Source organism: Gymnoscopelus microlampas (assembly GCF_963454915.1).
Source record: "Gymnoscopelus microlampas genome assembly, chromosome: 6".
Lineage (NCBI taxonomy): Eukaryota > Metazoa > Chordata > Actinopteri > Myctophiformes > Myctophidae > Gymnoscopelus > Gymnoscopelus microlampas.
In genome coordinates this window covers 39,903,353-39,924,173 of record NC_139943.1, presented here as the reverse complement: position 1 = coordinate 39,924,173, position 20,821 = coordinate 39,903,353, and the positions used below count along the sequence as shown (strand labels likewise).

Below are 20,821 nucleotides of genomic sequence, written 5' to 3'. Positions count from 1 at the left end.
TACTTAAGCAGGGGCTTTCTATATTGATCAGTGGAATGATCTCCAAGTGCAATTAACATACAGTATAGCGGAAATACCATGTTACTGACGGCAACAAGGCATTGTAGGGGAAATTAATTCAACACTAACTGCGTTTCCATCAAGCCGTTTTTTTGTGCATTTTGGATTTTGCGCATAAATCCCTGAATGGAAACACTTGAAAATTCGAAAAAATCTTCATATTTCTTTATGGTTATAGTTTATTTTCATTCAAGGATACAAGGACCAAGCCATTAAGGTAAACTAACTGTGGGTAAGCCAAAAGCGCTGTGGCTATCGTTGTGCACATCGCGGCTACCCACATAATAGGCTAATAACTTGAGTGCTGCTCAGGTTGGCAAGAATTGGTAGACTACTGTCTAAGGTGGTGAGTGCCGACGCAATTAATTAACGTCTCGCTCTTATTCTGTGATGGTTTCTGTCATATGTAGCAGTTAATAACTGTATCCAAGTCCAACTTTGATCGGGTGGTCCAAATATAGATCAAATCATCATTTATGCAGGGTTTGTTTTCAGTCAAGGTCAGGACCAATGGTAACAAGCGCCGTGGGGTGTCCACGTTATCCCCACATTAAGTAGCGTTATAAGCAGTGGTGGAGCCTAGCCTATTGTGGATTCTTTTTACTAGTGGAGCGCTACGTCCATAGTTATAATATGGCAACGTCACGCAAACGTGCACACGCCCGTGCATACACACGTTCACGTGAGAGATGGCCGGTTGAAATAACCTCTTTAATATGTAACGCCTATTTATTAAAATATGTTTGTATAGCCTAAAAGAACATCAAAAAGTAATACATACTGTCCAATAATATGCGTCTCACTTGACTGGCAAAATTGCGCCACCTACCGCTATTTTCATGAACTATCTCCCAAGAATCGCATTTTATCAGTGGATGGAAACGGGCAATTTGCTTAGTATTTTTGAAACGTTTTATGGAAACGCAGTTAGTGATCATTTCAGCATAAATCAGCTGAACATAGGGCATACAGGATGACTATACTTAAGTTATGGACATGTGTTTATATGCCCAGCATCTAGTCTCAGGAACCTGAACTGTCCATCACAGAGTAACATCCTTCCAGATTGTCCCGACAGAGATCAGAGATGCTCACTGTCATGGGCAAAGCTACTGTAGTGACACAAGAACTGATTCCAGGCCATTCAAATGGGTCTGTGTACAGTACATGGATATGAGTAACATGACATCAGAGGCTGTGATATGTATGGCCTAGGGGCTAAGACACACTAAGGTCAACCAGTCCACCATGCCTATCAAATAAATGCTTACAGAGGGACACAGCTGAGAAACTAATGCAAGTTGTCTTCTATCAACAGGCTCACTAATAAATCGATGTTAAGAAATACCTGCAAATGGTCTGCACAATGTACAGTACATGGTAATTCTTAACACAATGCTTGATGACTGCTTATAAAATGTGACACCTCCTCTACAAAAAATAAGTTGAAAGAGTAGAAGGCGTGGCCGAAACTATGTTTTCGCCCTGTCCGTCCGTGTGTACATGTTACTCCTATAGATTTTGTCAAAACATCACACACATTGTTCATATTCCATCCTAATTGGCTAAGATTGGCTTCCAAAGATTGGCCCGTTTTGAACAAAATGCCTCAAATCATGAACGCAGCGTCGAATTGCTGTGAAACTTTACACACACATTCCCACCATTTCCCACAAGGGCAAGGAAATGCCACCCTACATTTTTCAAATCGGCCTCATGGTGGTGCTATAACAGCCCAATTCACATTTTGCCTTATAACTCTTGAACCGTAGGTCATACAATAAAAAAATAAAGTTTTCTATTCCGATTGACTACGATTGGCTTCAAAGTTTGTGGGGGTGGCCTCATGAATGCAGCGCCCAATTGCTGGGAAAACTTGCGCGCACATTCTCACTAAACCAAGGAATCTCAAATTCCATCCCAAATTTTTCAAATCTCCTCATGGTCGTGCTACAACAGCCAACTTCACATTTTGGCCAATAACTTAAACCGTACTGTAGGTCGTGCAATGAAACTCTATTTTCCATGGATTCTTGGATCATGATGCAACTGTTACATTTTCTGCCATAGTGTGTTTTCTTCAAAATACACTTTTTGCTACTACTCCTACAAAACTCACACAAATCGGTACACATTATCTCTGGGGTCATGTGATCAAGATGGCTATGACCAGTTTGCGGGGCCTGACTAGGCAACCCGGCCTGGCGGAGATAAAAGTGAATTAAATATTAATAAATGAATAAAAATTGCCTAACAGGTCGGTCGGCTGGTCGGCCAGTGTACAACCGTGGCCCTTGGGGGCCCCGACAGTTGAGTTGTTATGCCAAATAACACTCCCCACACATTTCATTGACACCTGTCAATGAAGAGCCCCCACCAGGAGGACGTAGTGCCTCCATCCTACTCCTGCCATTCAACAGTCCCCGCTAACAGGCACCATCCCAGCCTATAGGAGTCGCTAGTACTAAGATAAGATCAGCCTCCCTGTCCAGCTTCCCTGCCAGGGAACGTAACATGGCCAATTGTGCTTGTATAGCTGTTCGGCCAAGCCAGATGCAAACATTTAGACTTCACGGTGGTGGACAGGTACTTTACCCCGTCATATGTGAACTACATAAAATTCGGTTTCATACACAGTAAAATCCTCAGAGTTGATTTACTGTAACTCTGAGTGTAAAAAATAATGAAACATTTGTACAGTCTTAAAATTTGCACTCGGAATTTTACAGAGTAGCACATTCGGTTTAACAAGCAGGAAAAGTGATTGAAGCAATGAACCCACACCCAGTAATGCTGTTGCTATGGAGGATTATCCTGTCCTTCCGTTCTAGATACAGTATACAGTATGACACAAGGGGAGTGTGTGTGTAATAGAAGCGCGTAGGCATCGAGTGTCAGTGTGTGTGGACATGCACAGTACTGTACGTATATTGTACGTGCATGTGTATGTGCGTGTGTTTGTGTGTGTGGGTGGGGGTGTGGGTGTGGGGGGGGGGGGGGGCATGGGGGGGGCATGGTTGAGATCATGGGAGCTTCACATCATTAATAAACATTTGAGCTCAAACGCCCCCAAAAGAATGGCGACAGCAATATTCTAATCTACTCAGTGAGAATGAGCCTACTAACTGAGTTGGTGACGGTCACGGGTGAATGGCGACGGTGAAGGATGTTCAAGACGAGAATGGGGCCATTGAAATACTGTGTGTGTGTGTGTGTGTGTGTGTGTGTGTGTGTGTGTGTGTGTGTGTGTGTGTGTGTGTGAGAGAGAGAGAGAGAGCTACAGTGAGAGAGAGAGAGAGAGAGAGAGAGAGAGAGAGAGAGAGAGAGAGAGAGAGAGAGAGAGAGAGAGAGAGAGAGAGAGAGAGAGAGAGAGAGAGAGAGAGAGAAAAGAAAGGAATGGAATGGAATGGAATGGAAAGGAAGGGAAGGGAAGGGAAGGGAAAGGAAAGGAAAGGAAAGGAAAGGAAAGGAAAGGAAAGGAAAAGAAAGGAAAAGAAAAGAAAAGAAAAGAAAAGAAAAGAAAAGAAAAGAAAAGAAAAGAACAAAGAAATAGTGTTCATGTCCTGGAGATGATCCGTGCAGAAGTCAGGGGGTGAATGTATGTTCCATGGAGGCCAACAGTAAGAAAGGCCTCTCTCTTCTTGCTCAGCCTGACCCCTTTTTACCACAGTGACAAATTGCAGCCGCAGCCTTGTGAGGAGGCTATGTGATCTGCCTATGTGCCGCTCTGGTTCGGGGGGAGGCGGGGGAGGCGATGGATAGTGAAGGGCAAGGGAGAGACAATGGGTGGCCCGCATTATTGTGAAAGGAAATATGAGGCTGTGTTTTTTCCATGAGGAGGTCACGATATGCGACACACTCTCTAATATCTGCCAGTGTAAGAGGGCGGGGACTTGTGCGATTGTGTCATAGAATCGTGTGTGAGAAGGGAGGGGTTGGGCGAGCTGGAAGAGAGGAAAAATGAGGGCAACGGAGGAAGAGAGAGATTAAAACAGGAACAGACAGAGGGAGGAGGGGGGTGCAAGTACCAGTGGGAGGCAGAGAGAGTCATCTATGGGTGGATGTCTGGTTATAGATATATAGTCAGCGACTCCCAAGGCAGCAGAGCTTAGAAAGATGAACGTAGTCAAAATACGAATGACTGTGCGTGTTTTAGACATTGGTGTGTCTCTCTGACTGAGTGTGTGTGTGTGTGTGTGTGTGTTTCTCTATCTCACAGCTATTTCTTTGCAACATGGGTTGAGGATTTGCTTTTAAAAAATTTGCATAATATGTGTATGCATTCGCACCATGAATTATGTGTGCTTGTGTGTGCACTTTTGTCAGCATGTGCTTGAAAGCGTTAGTTCTGCACTCTCTCTCTCTCTCTCTCTTTCTCCCCCTCTCTCTCTCTCACTCTTTCATTTTCTTTGACAGGGTTTATATGCATATGACTATGATTGCGTGTGTGCATCTGTCGACGGGTATTCATATATTCTACACGTTGTTCTGTTAGCTTCGGTGTCATCCGGGAGCTCTCCTCTCCACCTCAAGGCTGGAGGAACTAATGTGGAGGCAGTGAGGCGTGCGGTGAGCAGAGACTGCCTGGTGGAGCGAGGGCTCAGCTGCGCCCACCTCACCCAAGGGCCCCCCACGGAGCCGCCAGCTCCTCGTGGGTTTACAGCAGTGGTAGAACCAGGCAAGAAACCCCCCCCCCCACACACACACACACACAAACCACAAAAACACTAGCAATGACAGAACAACAAACACACACTGGGGCATGCCCACCCACAGATTGTCCTGCTGAAGTATAGTATAATTTGTGAACAGTTTTCGTGGTCGATCTGTCACACAAATCAGCTGGACTTCAGATCCCAAAACCCGGAGGTGCGGTCGCATCCTAATTAGCCACAAGTAAAGTACTCAGCCTGTGGGAAACACAGATAAATCCCACAGTTTAATGCTGTGTTTCGACATGACAGGCTTTAGTTATGCTCTTCGGGTTCAAGTAAAACTTTCATCAAGATTAACTCATTTATTGCTATGATATTGCATTGTATTTGCCGGTGTGGCTCTGCTCCCATGATGTTGTTACAGAACAATCGGTGCAAACATGACACAGACTCTGAGATCACAAACCCCCCACAGTTATTACAAGGACATGACAAAAGATATATGAATCCTTCATTCTGCAGAAATGAAAGATACACAGATAATAAGAACACGATACAATACATATAAGCGACGTTGAATAACATGCTGACATAGGAAGACCAAAATGCTACTACAGGAGAAGGCTTGGGAGGAGGAGGGAGTTTGATCATTGACAAGCTGCAGTATAGTGCTAGCGGCAAGCTATACTGAGCGTGTAGCATGAAAGATTGAGCGCCGGTCTGCTAAAAAGACTAGATTGAACCAATATGATTGTGAGCATACATATGTGATTGGAAGGGTGAATGAGCGTGGGACTGGTCTGACTTCTGTGCCTGCCTGAACTACAGCGATGCTTCACTGGTTAAGGGATACAAGATTGACCTGGCCTGAACCAGACATGTTTAACAATTTAACAGTACAACATGGTAGAATCAAGGTTACTGACTCTAATTAAAAAATGTGAGTGTAGAGATCTATCTCAACTGCTGGTTATAGGGCCTGGGCCGCAGTGTGGCGGTCCAGGCACCCTAGGCTGCAATGCCAGCCTGACAGCGTGTCGCGGGTTCGACTCCCGTTCCCGACGACCTTTGCTGCGTGTCAACCCCCCCATCTCTCTCCCCATTTCCTGTCAGCCTACTTTCCCTATCCCTCTCTAATAAAGGCATAAAAAAAGCCAAAAAAAAAAAAAAAAAAAACTGCTGGTTATAGTAATTGAAACAGACACCTATGATGAGGTAGACTGCTCTTACAACATCACCATACTGGGCCCAGCTCTTGATCTGTATTAAACCCTCCGCTTTTTCCCTTCCTGTAATTCCAGATTATGCTATCTAATCTGGGACGCTGTAAAGGGGGGAAAGCCTGACTGATTCAGAGGGCCGAGACCTAAACACCCTGGAACATGCCAGAGATACCAGGCTAAAATAAGAGGCATTGTAAAGCTTCCTGATGGCAAGAACCTCTTTCTTTTCTTGAATGCGAGCCTTCATCCAGTTCATTTTAGAGTATTTTAAAGGTGCACTGTGTAGTATTATACCGTTTGACACCAGTAAAAATAACTTAACCGTGTTGTCTACTGGAGCTTACAGAAGATTACCCTTTGCGCATATCCAATACATTGTTCTAGAAGGGGAGAACTAAGAACTTGACATGGCTTTCACCCCACAACACAGAGTGTCAGATTGATTTCATTCTACTTAGCACGAAGTGGAGCTACAGCATTCTCAACACACAAGTACTTTTGCTACGATTGGTTCGACGTCAGCCCATTGTGTTGCTGCAACAAGAGTCAGAATCAGTGTGAGAGCCTAGAGGAAGGACACCATCAAGAGGGTGAAGTACAACTGTAAACAGCTTGAGGACAACCTGGAACTACAAGAGCGATGTGCAGTGGAGATACAAAACCAGCTGCTTGGCAGTCAGAAGGGAGAGACAGCAACTGACCGATATCAACACTTTGTCCGGGAAAATGAGGAGGTGGCCATGGTCTGATTCATCATAAACTAAATACCCTAGCATCTATTGGCCATTTTAGAAATGTACTTAATAGACGTTCATTATCTGTATGCAACTGTTTTAAATGATTGTTGTCAACATATTGTCTTTCTTTGTAGTTCTTATGTTATATATTATGTGTAATCTCTGCATCATTGTAAATGAGGGTCTCTCCGAGAATTTTAAATAAAGCTTGAATGAATGAATGAATTCAAGAAGATCCCCAAGGTGAAGAGATTTAGGTCCTCTGATCCTCATGTGGGTATGGCATGAGAAGAGATGACCACAGCTTACAACACCTTTGTAGCTAACTGCAGTTCCACCAGCTGAGAAGAAGACAGAGATTTTCAACGGCTGCAATGCTGTAGACAGGAATAACATCTCACTCAGAATGTCAGGGAAGTAGAGGTGGCTCATGGAAGTCCACAGCACACCAAGAGCTGGCATCTGATAAATGAGATTTCTGGCAGAGGATCGGCAAAGCTGACTCAAATCAAGGGGGAAAGTGACAAACAGCGAGTTGAAGCATAGTATCTCTTCAGCAACCTCGAACTGTCCTAGCCCTGATGAAGATGAAGGAATTGGCTATGTGCTCACAGACCTGCCCATTTACACAGGCAGAGAATGTGAAGGCAAAGATACTGTATACTAAAATATACTAGAATGTGAAGGCAAAAGCCACGCTTCAGAGTGGTTCCAGAGGTGCTGAAATGTTCCATTTGACAACATCCTTCTGGACTTCATCGACCAATATTATGATGCCAGAGAACTACCAGACAATGGAACCGTCTCAACATCATCTGGTGACCTAACGTGCACAGACAACTACAGAGGCATCTAGCTCAGTTCATGCCAAAATCTTTAACAGGATTATTCACAACCCTTTTTCTGTGCTAGACCCCCTGCTGAGTCCTTAGCAGAACAGATTTTTTAGAGAAGCGGATGACCGCCGGGCAGGTCTTGGCACTGAGAAGGATCTGCAAAACAGTGCAGAACAGAAACCTCCCAGCAATCACACCCTTTATTGATAAAAAAAAAAGGCAAACTTATTTGCATTCTGAGCGCATATGACATTCCTAAGAAGCTATTGCAAAATAATTTAAATAAGTTTACCTGAACATAGAGTAGGTTTAGCTGGACAGGGTCCCGTGAATCAACATTCTGGTCAGAGTAGAAGAACTTGCGCCTGAGCAGCAGGGTCTCACTCTCCTCCACGCCTTGCTCCCTGAACGTCCTGCTGTGGTCCAGCCAGTTCACTGTCAAAACAACAGATACATGTTACCCCACACACAATAACATAAACCCACACTGACTTCAAATTAAAGTCACCTTTGCTAGAGGAACAAAGGGCTTAAGTCAATTCAAAGACTGGCCGATATGACCTAAATAGAAATGGACCATGAGGATTTTGCTGAATCCTTTTGTCTCATGTTGTTGAAAGATACATGAAAAATAAGAATTGTGATGCCTCAAAAGTGATTTTCCTTTTCCACTTCATTCATTAAAGTACTACATTTTATCTATCATATCAGAAGTGGATATGTTGCCACATAGGCCTTTATCAGAGGAAGATACTGAGGGCAAAATGAATGATGATGACAGATAGGCACAGACATACTGTCTGATGGATATACTTAGACAATCCGCCAGATTAATCACAGCCACGTGAACTTCTTGACGGTACACACAGGGGCCTGTCATTTAACTGCTTTTTGCTGAGAAGAGATACCATCCCTACACAGTTGAGAGGGTGATTTATATATTCACACGTTTCAAATTGTAGTTGATGTCCCCTGGGGAAAAGATAACAGTATTAATTTCATTAAACTTTGATATGGCCGAGCTATAAATTTGACTTAAGTGATTAAGCCTGCGTTCAGATGATGCTGTTGGGTCCGATTAATTAATGAAAAAAACATCAAGGGCACAGCGGGCTCTAGATATCGACCACACTGCGGGGCGTCTTTAGGAATCCCCCCCCCCACCCCACCCTCCCCCAAACTCACACTCATCATCCGTGTGGAGTTTGGCTTTGAGCTTTTCCATCTTTCTCTCGTCGCGCAGCAGAGTCCTGTCCTTCTTGAGCGTGCCCATTCCATCCTCCTTCTTGTCGTCCGTTGTCTCCTGGATGACGGAGTACTCCTCGTAGTTGGTGATGCCTGAAAGGGTAAATGAAGGAGAACTCTCAGGAGGAGGATGCCGCTCAGGCCCGACGTGTTAGAGAAAACCAATTCTCTCCCCTTTTCTCCTTCTCTTGTTCTTTATCTCCGTTGTCTCCATCTGGCCATGGTACTAACAGGGGCAACACTGTTATCCAGCGGTGCAAACTAAAATTGGAGCTCTGAGAAGGGCAAAGAAACCAAGCAGAAAGACCCGCTCTATACAAACACCGGCCAATAAAGCGATCTGCCAGACACACGTCTCTCTTCTCCTCACCCAATTGAACTTGGTTGCGGCCTAGAGTAATTTAAATGTATCGTTCAAGGAATACCTCAGTAACGGTACAGTGTGGGCCTTCACTACAACACTCCATCATTTAGCAGGGGCAAGCTGTATATATCACTTTAAACAAAAAGAGAAACTACAACTTTATGATGCGTGCAGCAAATGCTCTTGAATACTTAATAAAAAATGCTTTCGTGAGCTGAGCGTATAGGAATACATGCAGAGACATGAGGGAGTCTTTTCCCCCTCATCTGTGGTTTATGGTGCATATGCCCTGGACTAAAAATAAGACGGAGGATGAATAATTCAAGGCAGGCCGATGGGATGACAAGATTGGAGTGGGCTGTATCGGGGAAAGTGTCACTAACCTATTCTGCTGCATATAGTTACGAGCAGCTCTCCGACCGTTTTGGAGTCGTCCACCATAATGGTTTTAACCGCACCGTCCAGCATTTTGATCTTCTGCGGCCTCTGCTTCTTCTTGTACTCCAAGATGTCCTGAGAGGCACGACAAGAAAAACAGTTACACAGGGCGACACACCGATCAATGAAATATATAGGGTTTAATTGGTTAAGCAGGCAATCATCTATGATCGTCCTTGACATACAAGGAGCAGGGAGGCAGAATTACCCAGGAATCTGGGACAAATATTTCCAGATTCCCTGTCAGAAGCTCCATATAAATGATGAGCTAACAGGAGCAACGACGAGGCCAAAGGGGCTCTGGCCCAAATAACTAAAACTTACCCCATTTCTCAGCATATAGTAATCCAACGTCCTTCCAGACTCCAGCCAGATTCCTTTTCTGGGATCGTCGTCGGACAGGAAGAGGCCATAATCAGAGGCTAAACACAAAGTGACACAGAGAGAGAGAGAGAGAGAGAGAGCATGTAAGATGATGTAACGATGAAGAAGCCCAATAGAGTTGCAACTATATTTTCTAAGCGATTATTTTATCGATTACTTTTCGATTCATCTAATGATCAAGTGCTTTTTCTTTTACAAAAAAAAGGATAAAAACATTGTGTGTATATATATATATATATATATATATATATATATATATATATATATACATACATACATACATACATACATACATACATACATACATACATACATACATACATACATACATACATACATACATACATACATACATACATACATACATACATACATACATACATACATACATACATACATACATACATACATACATACATACATACATACATACATACATACATACATACATACATACATATATATATATATATATATATATATATATATATATATATATATATATATATGTATATATATATATATATATATATATATATATATATATATATATATATATATATATATCCTCCTATAATTCTACAAAGCTCTGTACGTCTGAAGCTCTGTGCGGCTGTAGCTCTGTCTGTCTGTGCCCAAAATCTGTTCTGCCCGATTCTCCTCAGTGGCTGGAGCAATTGATCTGCATTTGCACACAGCCATTGACCATTACCATGTGCACGGAACACCGTCTTTCGATTTCCCCTAATGTCCGCTGTTTATTAGCGTTTTTGTGTTCGCTGGCTCCCGGGTTGCCAAATCATGTGCGTCAAACAAGCGCCGGTGATGCCAAATCCGTGAAACAAGCAGACCATGAAATGCGCGTGGGGCTCATATCCCCCGACGGGTATAGTCTAGAATATAATTTTTATAATCAACTAAATTGATTAGTCCGATTAACCACTTAAAGGGCAAGACCACTTTGGTAGAGGTTTGGGTTGTGTAGTTACCTTGCCATGATGTAACTCCAAAGGTAGGCAAGAAATAAAAAATAATTGCTCCATTGATTAGAAATTGATAATTCCAAATATGCTCCTCATTGACTTACATTGTACGGTAAAACAGCTCTCAAAGTCACTCTTTAAGCATGTAAACAAACGCAAACAAAGTTGATTCAGACAATATAGAACATCACCAAACCCAGTACTGTTTTTTTTTTAAATAAAAATGTCAACTTCCTGTTGATTTTGCCATTTTAATAAGTAGAAAACCTGGACTGGATCCAGATCTTCAAAGAGTAAAATCAACAGAAAGTTGACATTTTTATAAAAAAAAAAAACAGTACTGGGTTTGGTGATGCTCTATATTGCCTGAATCAGCTATGTTTGGGTTCATTTATGTGCTAAAAGAGTGAGTTTGAGAGCTGTTTTACCGTACAATGTAAGTCAATGAGGAGCCTTTTTTGAATTATCAATTTCTAATCAATGGAGCAATTATTTTTGATTTTCTGCCCACCTTTGGAGTTACATCATGGCAAGGTAACTACACAACCCAAACCTCTACCAAAGTGGTCTTACCCTTTAAGCTGTATTTCATACTTTGTCGTAAAAGGGTGTCGTGCAAAAATAGCCGATCTACACGTTGTGAGCTTGTAGATCGGCCGTATAATCAATTTGTTCGATTAACTGTTGCAACCCCTAAAGCCCACAGACTTCGATCATGTGATGAAACTTGCATGTGCTGGAGCCATCTGATATACCTTGTCCTGTCTGGGCCTCTGGAACCCTCTCTCTGATGATCCTACAGGCGTCGTACACGGGTGTGGACGGTTCAAACTGCATGGTCTTCACCACGTTGCACTGGCGCACGCAGATCTTGAGCGACAAGGCCACCATCTTGGCGGGTGGTATACTGACCTCACCGACCTACAGTACACACCTGTGGTAAACACAATGGGACGGAATGGATAGAGAATTAAGTTCCTTACGAAATCATAATACAGTATAGTATCAAGTTTGTGTACAGTCGAGCAGTGGTTCTCAAACTTTTTCATGTCAAGGACCCCCAAAATGATGTGGCTGCGGACCCCCATCTCAAAGTATTTTGTTCCAGGGACCCCCAGAAGCAAAGATTTGAGTTAGAAATGTTCGCTTTAAAAATATATAATCAAAGATTTGCACAAATTTTCAATATTTTTCAAAAATAGCAGATCTACAAGCTCCGAGTGCCACGGTACGAGCTTGTAGATCTCCTATTTTTGAATAGCTAAAGAATAAAATATGGTTAAAGTAGTTAAAATGATTGTGAAGTTATATTAACACATTTTGCTGGGGATCCCCTTGTACCCCCCCAAGGACCCCCCAGGGTCCCCGGACCCCACTTTGAGAACCAATGCAGTAGAGTATATACACGTACTGTAGTGCACAGCACACCCACACATTGAAATACATGCAGATGATGCACGCAAAGGTTGAGAAGCATCTCTACTAAACAACACAGTACAACGAATATCAATAATAAATTGATTATAGCAACTATCTCATACAACAATTTCTACCGAAGACACAGAATCTGTACTGTATCACCATATCAGTGGCAATGGATCCCCCCCCCCCCCCCCGACATCAGTAGGTTATACAAATGGGAAAGAAACAGTGTTTAGCATTAGCTGAACTAATGTACAGTAAGCAGTAACCTTTCAGCAGAAACAATTTTCTCCCCAATCGGTGAGAACAATAGGAGTCGAGACGCAATAACACAATGAAAATGGCATTCTACAGCAGCATTATACACTCTTTCCCTTCTCTGCATTCATTATTGAGAGAAATCAGAGGGTGTTGTAGCAAAATTAGGGTGAATCTTTTCAGGTGCCGTAACACCTGACAGGACAAAAGAAAATGGGAAAATGAGAAACAGGAAGCTTTTTGTCCTTAGCTATACAAAAAGGAATGGAAGAGAGATTGTTCAAAGCAGTTGGTACCTTATTAGATGTGACAGGAGCCCATAATAAATGAATTTACAGTGCAGTACTCTTTGGATCAACTCTACAATTAATGTAGTGCTTCTTTTACAGCGTGGCTCTGTAGGAGCTAACCATTTATGAGAGTGTCTGCCTGTGTGTGTGTGTGTGTTTGTGTGTGTGTGTGTGTGTGTGTGTGTGTGTGTGTGTGTGTGTGTGTGTGTGTGTGTGTGTGTGTGTGTGTGTGTGTGTGTGTGTGTGTGTGTGTGTGTGTGTTTGTCCGGAGCGAATTTCGCAACCCGCTGGACCAATCGATGCCAAATGTCTTGTGCACGCCACAGTGTCGAACAGCACCAACCAGCCTGAGTCTGCACCAACTGCGGAGGCCAGCACATTAACCATCTTCTTGGAGGATGACGTGCGTAGAAAGCCTTCAAACTGGTGAAGACCCGTGAAGCCGCTGGCCCTGGTGGCATCCCAGGCCACGTCCATAAAGGACTTCACCCATAATTGGTCCTCACTAATGCTCATAATAATATGGTAAAAAAAAATCTACTCTGCCTGTGTCTAATGGGAGGGCTGTGGGCAGTTCGGAAACCCGCCTACCAGTGACATCATTGTTGTTTATTTTTTTCAAACAAGATTTCACTTTAGTTTTTTTTGTAATAACGCGAGAACAATGGCTTCCATTATAACTTTCCAGGAACTGAAAGCCTGCAATTTCTATTAGCTTGGAGTCCCCAAGGACTCCAAGAAGCTTGTCTGGAGTTGTCAGTAAATGCTTTGAGAGATTGGTGAGGGACTACATTTGTTCCATGCTGGCTGCCACGCTGAACCCATGGCAACTTGCATATTTGCTAAACAGATCCAACGAACATGCAATTGCTGTGGCTCTTCACACCGCCCTCCTCTCTCACCTGGATGAGGGCAACAGATACAACAGATGTGTGCGAAACTGCGAATGCTATTTGTGGACAACAGCTCAGCATTCAACTCTAGATCAGTTCCTGCCAGAGTCCACACAAAGCTCAGAGATCTAGGCCTACACCTGACCATGTGCAGCTGGATACTGTCAATTTCTTTGTTCCTTTGTTCTCTATTCACAAAAAAAGATTCCACACACTCTTTTACACCTGTAATTGTGTGATGTGACAATTAAGTTGATTCTAATACTGAATTCACAGCCTGAACATTTCCCACAGACAATAGACAATAGCTTCCCTTTCGTGCATATCCAAACCCCGCATAGCAGAGAAAGTTGGGAGTTGGAGTGAATGTACTATGACGAGGAGGAGTTGTGAATGAACTCCCCAGTGGCTGAGGCTCTTTCACGGCCATGGCCAATCCTCTCCTGTGGCACCCCCACCGAGTGCCTGCTTGCCTGGGTTTCTCTCCATACAAAGTGGCAGAGACAGGCACAAAGACGCAGGGCACTGCGTGGGCCCTCCTCCATACAGGCTGGCAGAGGAGCCCCACTGAGCCTTTGCCATCCAGCTGTGACACAGACACTCGTAGATGCGCAGCTTGAGACTCTGCAAGTTGACAGCAAGGCAGACCACACACACACACACACACACACACACACACACACACACACACACACACACACACACACACACACACACACACACACACACACACACACACACACACACACACACACACACACACACACACACACACACACACCACGATGCAAAACGCACCTATGCACATGCACGCACGCAATCACATTATTGTGAGCCGAAAATGGATGTACTCGATCCTCAGTGTTCATTTACCGTAGTTCATTAAACTGTAAATGAACACAGAGGATGTTACTGCACACTTTTGCTGGAGCTTCCAGAGGGTATGTTGTGACACTTGCAGCTTAGCCTCTATAATGGCTGAGGGCTGACGAAGGAGCCATTTCCTTCCCCAGAAAGTCCTCCTTATTCTAACAACCTATAACAAACAACAAAAAAATCACTTTAGTGTCTTTTGTGAGCACAGCATCAGTCACTCCACAAAGTAAGTACTGAAGAAGCCACACGATGAAGCCCCGGAGGATAATCATAATCCCTGAGCTTACAGCGGTGTGAGAGGCCATTTTTCACCGGGCTCCATTGGCAAACACTCCAGTGCACGCCAGTTCCTCATTAGCTCGGTTTTCAAGCACAGACAGATCCATCTCTGAGACTGGAGAGAGATGAGCTGCAGCTAACAACAACAACAACAGCTCGCTCGGTCACATTCAATTCCACCGAGACGCTTCTATCGTGTGCATTAGCCTATCTACCTCACAGCGGACCATGCAATGAACAAGTGCTCTTTTTAACCACCATCCTGGTCCATACAGAGAGGCCGGCCTGTATTGAATTAGGTTTTGTTTACTACAGTGAAAAAACATTAAGATGTGAAAATGGCATAAGAGCAGCTCAGAGGACAGCCTAAACACAGGACAATTCAATAGAGAACAGAAGAGGCAGAAGCCATCTGGAGGGGATGTGGCTCTAATGATGGGTTCTAATACCAGTGGCAGGCAACACAGAGAGCCGGAGAGCAGCAGCAACCACTGTGATTACTGGACCAGTTTGTCACACCGCAGCTAGGGGGGTGACAGCCGCACTGTAAAATCCTGAGTGTTCATTTAACTCTGAGAGCGTACAAATGTAACCAAATGGACCCTTGTGAGTCCATTTGTGCACTCTGTGAGTTACAAATGGTTAAATTAGCACTGAGGCTTTTTTGTGCAGGCCGGCCATATACAGGCTGCAATGCATCAATCTAATGGGGTCGATCAGTCTGACTGGAAGAATCACCTGACCGCTTCCAGCGTAACGATGCATTCTTGAGTTGCAGCGATGAACGGGTTTAGTTGATTTGCTTTAGTGTTTTTCAAACGGCACCCGAGAAACCACTTGTGGCTGCCTACAGTGATTTGTCCCGCCGTGTGGACACGGAGAGGCGGAACGCGTAGTGCAGAGCACCGACTGTCCTTGTCAAAAAGGAATTTCAAGGGGTCTATGCAAAGAGAGCCGAGGCCACAGTTTCCAGCTGGGAGAGGTAAACAAGCCCTTATACAGCTGTTTCAAAAGGCTGTCAGCACAGCTTTAGAAACCATGACAAGTTTACCACATTGCACAATACTGTCGCTTGTGGTTTGCAGCGTACAAGTCAGTATATACTGCAGCGTATCACAGCATTTCAACTTGTGTGCTTTGTCGTTATGAGGAATATTTTCCCACTCTATTGTTACAAGGAATATTGTCAACGAGAACATGGTGAACTAACAAAGATGATATTTCACCAGTGAAATAATTATCACTTACAATGTACTGCCAAGTGCCAACACCTTTCTTAGCTGTGGGGGGCAATATCCCAATCCCCACATGTAAGGCTTGGACGGAAATGAAATAACGCTGTGATAATATAATTCTATGATTACAACCCCTGCAGTCTCACACTCAACCCCCCACACATCAGAGAAATGAAATCTCAAGGTCAAGGCATTTAACTGAAACCATGAGGGAACAGGAATAATAATAAGAAATAACAGCATTTCATACTGTTATCTAGCATTTTTGCATAGGAGAGCAGACTTTAGCACACATGCACACAACCACAAAGCTCATATCAAATTGGTACTAGTACTAGTGGTCAAAAGGCAGAAACTCACACCGGCTGAGCTCACACTTAACCTCCTAAGTGCACTTGAATGGTCATTTGCTATAGTATAGTATTCCTGGGCTTGCGAGCTACTACTACGTTGTTATTTAACTAAGCATGTGGCATGTCAATGGTATCGAGTGGAGGGGGTGGAAATAGTTCCATCATCAGCAGTTCTCGAGATGGCTTAGAACTGCAGGATGAAAGAGGTGGTGTGTCGGGGATATGCTAATGAGCTCTGTCTCTCGACTCACCTCCTTAGCTCTGCACTGACATGCTCAGCACAACGGCAGCCTTTATCCCCATCTGATTGAAGCGGGGTCAGCTAAATGCAAGGCCAGAGCATGTCTCTGGAGGCAAAGCACAGAGGAACATGCATAGCAGGCGCACGTTTTCCAATAGGAATCGACACCGGATGCATTACGATGCGGAGCGGCTCCGGAATGGAAGCTGTGCATGTGCCCGCATCCACATACAAGTGTATTAGGCACAAGCGGATCCGGACAAAATGCGCGTCTGGTCTATTTTTGCCAGGTCCGCTCGTGTCTACTGCTCTTATATGGGACGTGGCTTCCGTACTGCAGCTGTTCCGCATCGTATGCATCTTGTGTACATTCTCCTTAACCCATTTAGACCGGGAAAGCATCTGTCATTTTAGATTTTAACCACTTTAACCATTATCTTATACTTTGGCTATTCAAAAATAGCAGATATACAAGCTCATAGCACGGCACAGAGTGCTTCATAGAAGCACCACAATATCAAGGTCAGGTGTGTTAATTGCACTAGGAACAGACACATTCAACACGTGGTCCTTAAGTGCAGTTTCTCAATTTAACTTTAAATTATCCGTTTGAAAAAATTATATCCTAATCCTAATTGGAATTCAATAAATGAGTGCACTTAAAGCTGCAATCCATAACTTTTATGTCCTATCCAGTTTCGAATCCCGGAAAAGTGCCAACCACCGCATTTGTGTTAGTTATATTGTATTAACATAATGCACTGTACCATGCAGATTTGCTAAAATAACCTTTTACTCACAAAAAGCTATGGATTGCAGCTTTAAGAGTAGAATGCGAGGAGTGAAGCAATAAATACACCTTTGCTTTAAAGGCGTTGAGTACTTGATTTATCCAACCAACATGCAGCAAATTATTATCCATCTATTCAACAGCCCACGGCTATAATCATCATTCTGCCAGCTTCGAGCTTCAACACACTAATGACATCAGTAGAATATGATTATAGAACACGAGCTCCAAGAAGTGAAATGTTTGTAAGCTGACATATGATTGATAGCCAGAGCAGGTTTATTCAGAGTAACTTAACATCTTCCGCTCTCACAGACATAGCACAAAATTACTTCACTACTAAAATAAACGACACAAGTCAAAGTCACACAACTACGGTATACTGTACAGGTACAGTAATTGCATGCATGTGTGTTTGCTGAAAAGGATCACGGCGAGAGAGAGAGGGAGAGAGGGAGAGAGAGAGAGAGAGAGAGAGAGAGAGAGAGAGAGAGAGAGAGAGAGAGAGAGAGAGAGAGGCAGAGAGAGAGAGGCAGAAAGAGAGAGAGAGGCAGTGAGAGAGAGAGAGGCAGAAATAGAGAGAGAGAGAGAGAGAGAGAGAGAGAGAGAGAGAGAGAGAGAGAGAGAGAGAGAGAGAGAGAGAGAGAGACTAATGAGGAGTGAGTGAGGGCAGGTGTGATTATGGATTGAGAGGGAGTGACAGCAGGTGAGGTGGGTGGATCCAATCCATGGGAATAGGCCAGGGGGAGTGTTGCACACTAGGATGACTATAGAGATCATGTGTACCGATTTGCGTGAAATTTAGATAAAATGTGAAGGAGTAATATCCAAAAATGTGTTTAACATAAGTTGGCCTCCTGGTGGCGCTATAAAAGGCAGATGTGAAAAATGCAGGTCAAGGCCTCTAGGGACTGCGCATACAAAGTTTTACACAGATCGGTGCAGTTGTAGGTAAAAACACGAATCGGCCTGTTATGGCGCCACCATGAGGCTGATTTGAAAAAAATCAAGTGGCATTTCTTCCTTTGCCTAGTGGGAATGTGTGTGCAAAATTTCACGGAAATCGTATACTGTGTTCATGATTTGAGGCATTTTGTTCAAAATGAACCACTCCTGCAAACCTTGGAAGCCAATCTTAGCCAATCAAAACATAGTCTCTGCCACGCCTTCGGCCTGGCGGCGACAATAACATAACAAAAGGGGTTCATATGAATATTTTTCTGAAGAATTTCTAAAATTACGTCGAAAAACAACAAACGGAAAAATGCAATACAACAAGAATAGCCGAAAATAGGCATTCTACAAGCTCACAACACCATGCAACGAATTGTGAGCTTGTAGATTGTTAATTTTACTATTCATCGTATGACAAAATATAAATGGGCTAAAGTGGTTCAATGTGTACTAACAAAAGAACAAATGACCACTTTTTACACCTGAAGGAAGCTCTACAATAGCTTCTTCTTTTTTTCCCCTTTTTCATCAAGATGTCCTTGTACTCATTTCCTTTCCCAGACCACTTACTGAGTCAAGGGCCTCTGAACATAATTAGACATCAATCAAAGCTTTCTACTATCATTTCCTCCAAACCTTTTATGAAAAAAATGGTACTCCTCCTGAAGAGCACAGAATTGGACCTAGCCTTTGCTGTTGTAAGATCACGAAGAATTCTATCAAAGAGCTGTCATGTGACATTATGAATTGCTTGCACAGCAAGATCTTCATTACCAGTGTTAGTACAGTGCATGTTGTTTCAGATAAAAAAAAGGCCTTGAAAAGCAGCAAAGCCCCCCTCAAAATAACAAACCAAGCTCTGATTACAACAAGTATCTATCATCTATGGTTAACAATAGACTGTGGCCCCGTCCCTCTGGCTATAGGCTGTGCTCTTGGGCTATAGGCTTTCCTGTAATGCAATTTGAGGGCACAGACACTGACAGAAATTATGAATCTTGCCCTTGTCACAGGGAAGGGAGAGCATGGCTCCTCTTACACTAAAAATACCCAACAAAGTAGAACGTCCTCCAGCACTGCTTCACAAGGATCCATAGAGGTGATAAACAGAACCTTCTCTCGATAGAAGATCTTTTTATAAAGAGAATTCAGTCTAGGAACTCACTATAACCTACGAAGAATGGCTTTCCACTGCAAGAAATTTCATTAATTCTTAAAAACCTTCCTTCTCAAAGATAACAGAGCATTAACGATTTGTACAATAACTGGTGCTAGGAGGATCAGAAAGCAAGTTGTCTGTGATTAGTCGATTATGTAAGCGGCTCAGGGATTTACTCGCCCCAATTACATTACTTTCATAGGAGCTTAATGGTTTAGGTTGTCCAACTAATTATAAAGTATTTAAAATGACACAGATACAGCACGCCATGATGTGTACACATTCCTGGAGTCAATAAATTAAGTGCTCTCAGAGCGTGCAGTATCCTTCGATATAGACCATCCCCTCGTCTCATTTGGGGAACATGATGGGTAAGTTTGCAAATAGAAGGAGGCAGAATCTAGCTACTAGACTAGAGGAACACTTCCCTCCACCCAGCAGCTGCAGTATGTCTAAAAGCCATCCAGCCAGCCAGCCAGTCAGTCAGCCAAACAATCAGTCCTTCATTCATTCATTTATCCCTCCGCTGTATAGCTCCAAGATGAGGTCCCACAGTATAGGGTGCCGGCAGATGACAACACCGGCGAAAATTGGCCACTAGTTTTGATTCTTACCTTTTTCCGCACATCCTATCCAAAAAGTAAAGGTATTGCCCCCTGCTCTCAGATGTTTTACATTTTAGCAGTCAAGAAAATCTAACTGACGGGTTGAAACAAGCGTTTAAATCGCTTATATAGTCAGGCTGTGGTCAGCCAACCCCTGTCCGCATGCGCAATACTGCTCCCGTAAGATTGCAATGGGAAAACATGCCACAGGTTGACTAAAAAAGCGATTTAAACCCTTGTTTCAACCTGTCGGTTAGATTTTCTTGACCGCTAAAATTGAAAACATCTTGAGAGCAAGGGGGAATACCTTTACTTTTTGGATATGATGTGCGGAAAAAGGTAAGAATCAACAATATTAGCCAATTTTCGCCGGTGTCGTCATCTGCCGGCACCCGACGCAGTGGAACCTCATAGTGGAGCTATACAGCGGAGGGAGAGGTTCCGATTGGAACTATCATTCATTCAGTCAGTCAGTCAGTCAGTCAGTCAGTCAGTCAAGTACACCCTTGGTGGGATTGGACATATGGGCTGTGACAACCGG

The 20,821-nt window shown here is 43.5% G+C and overlaps 1 protein-coding gene across 3 annotated transcripts in view; it reads right to left on the bottom strand.

Annotated features, from left to right (window-relative positions):
* The window catches only part of tln2b (talin 2b), a 124,347-nt gene that overhangs the window by 65,723 nt on the left and 37,803 nt on the right, over nucleotides 1-20,821 (bottom strand). For all 3 annotated transcript variants that reach the window (XM_084060411.1, XM_084060412.1, XM_084060413.1), the window contains exons 2-6: nucleotides 11,681-11,859; nucleotides 9,883-9,980; nucleotides 9,504-9,633; nucleotides 8,697-8,849; nucleotides 7,804-7,946 (exon numbers count right to left, since the gene is read on the bottom strand). In XM_084060411.1, coding sequence (XP_083916537.1) covers nucleotides 7,804-7,946; nucleotides 8,697-8,849; nucleotides 9,504-9,633; nucleotides 9,883-9,980; nucleotides 11,681-11,816 — 660 coding nt within the window. In that variant the 5' untranslated portion in view covers nucleotides 11,817-11,859. The remainder of the gene's footprint in view (nucleotides 1-7,803; nucleotides 7,947-8,696; nucleotides 8,850-9,503; nucleotides 9,634-9,882; nucleotides 9,981-11,680; nucleotides 11,860-20,821) is intronic.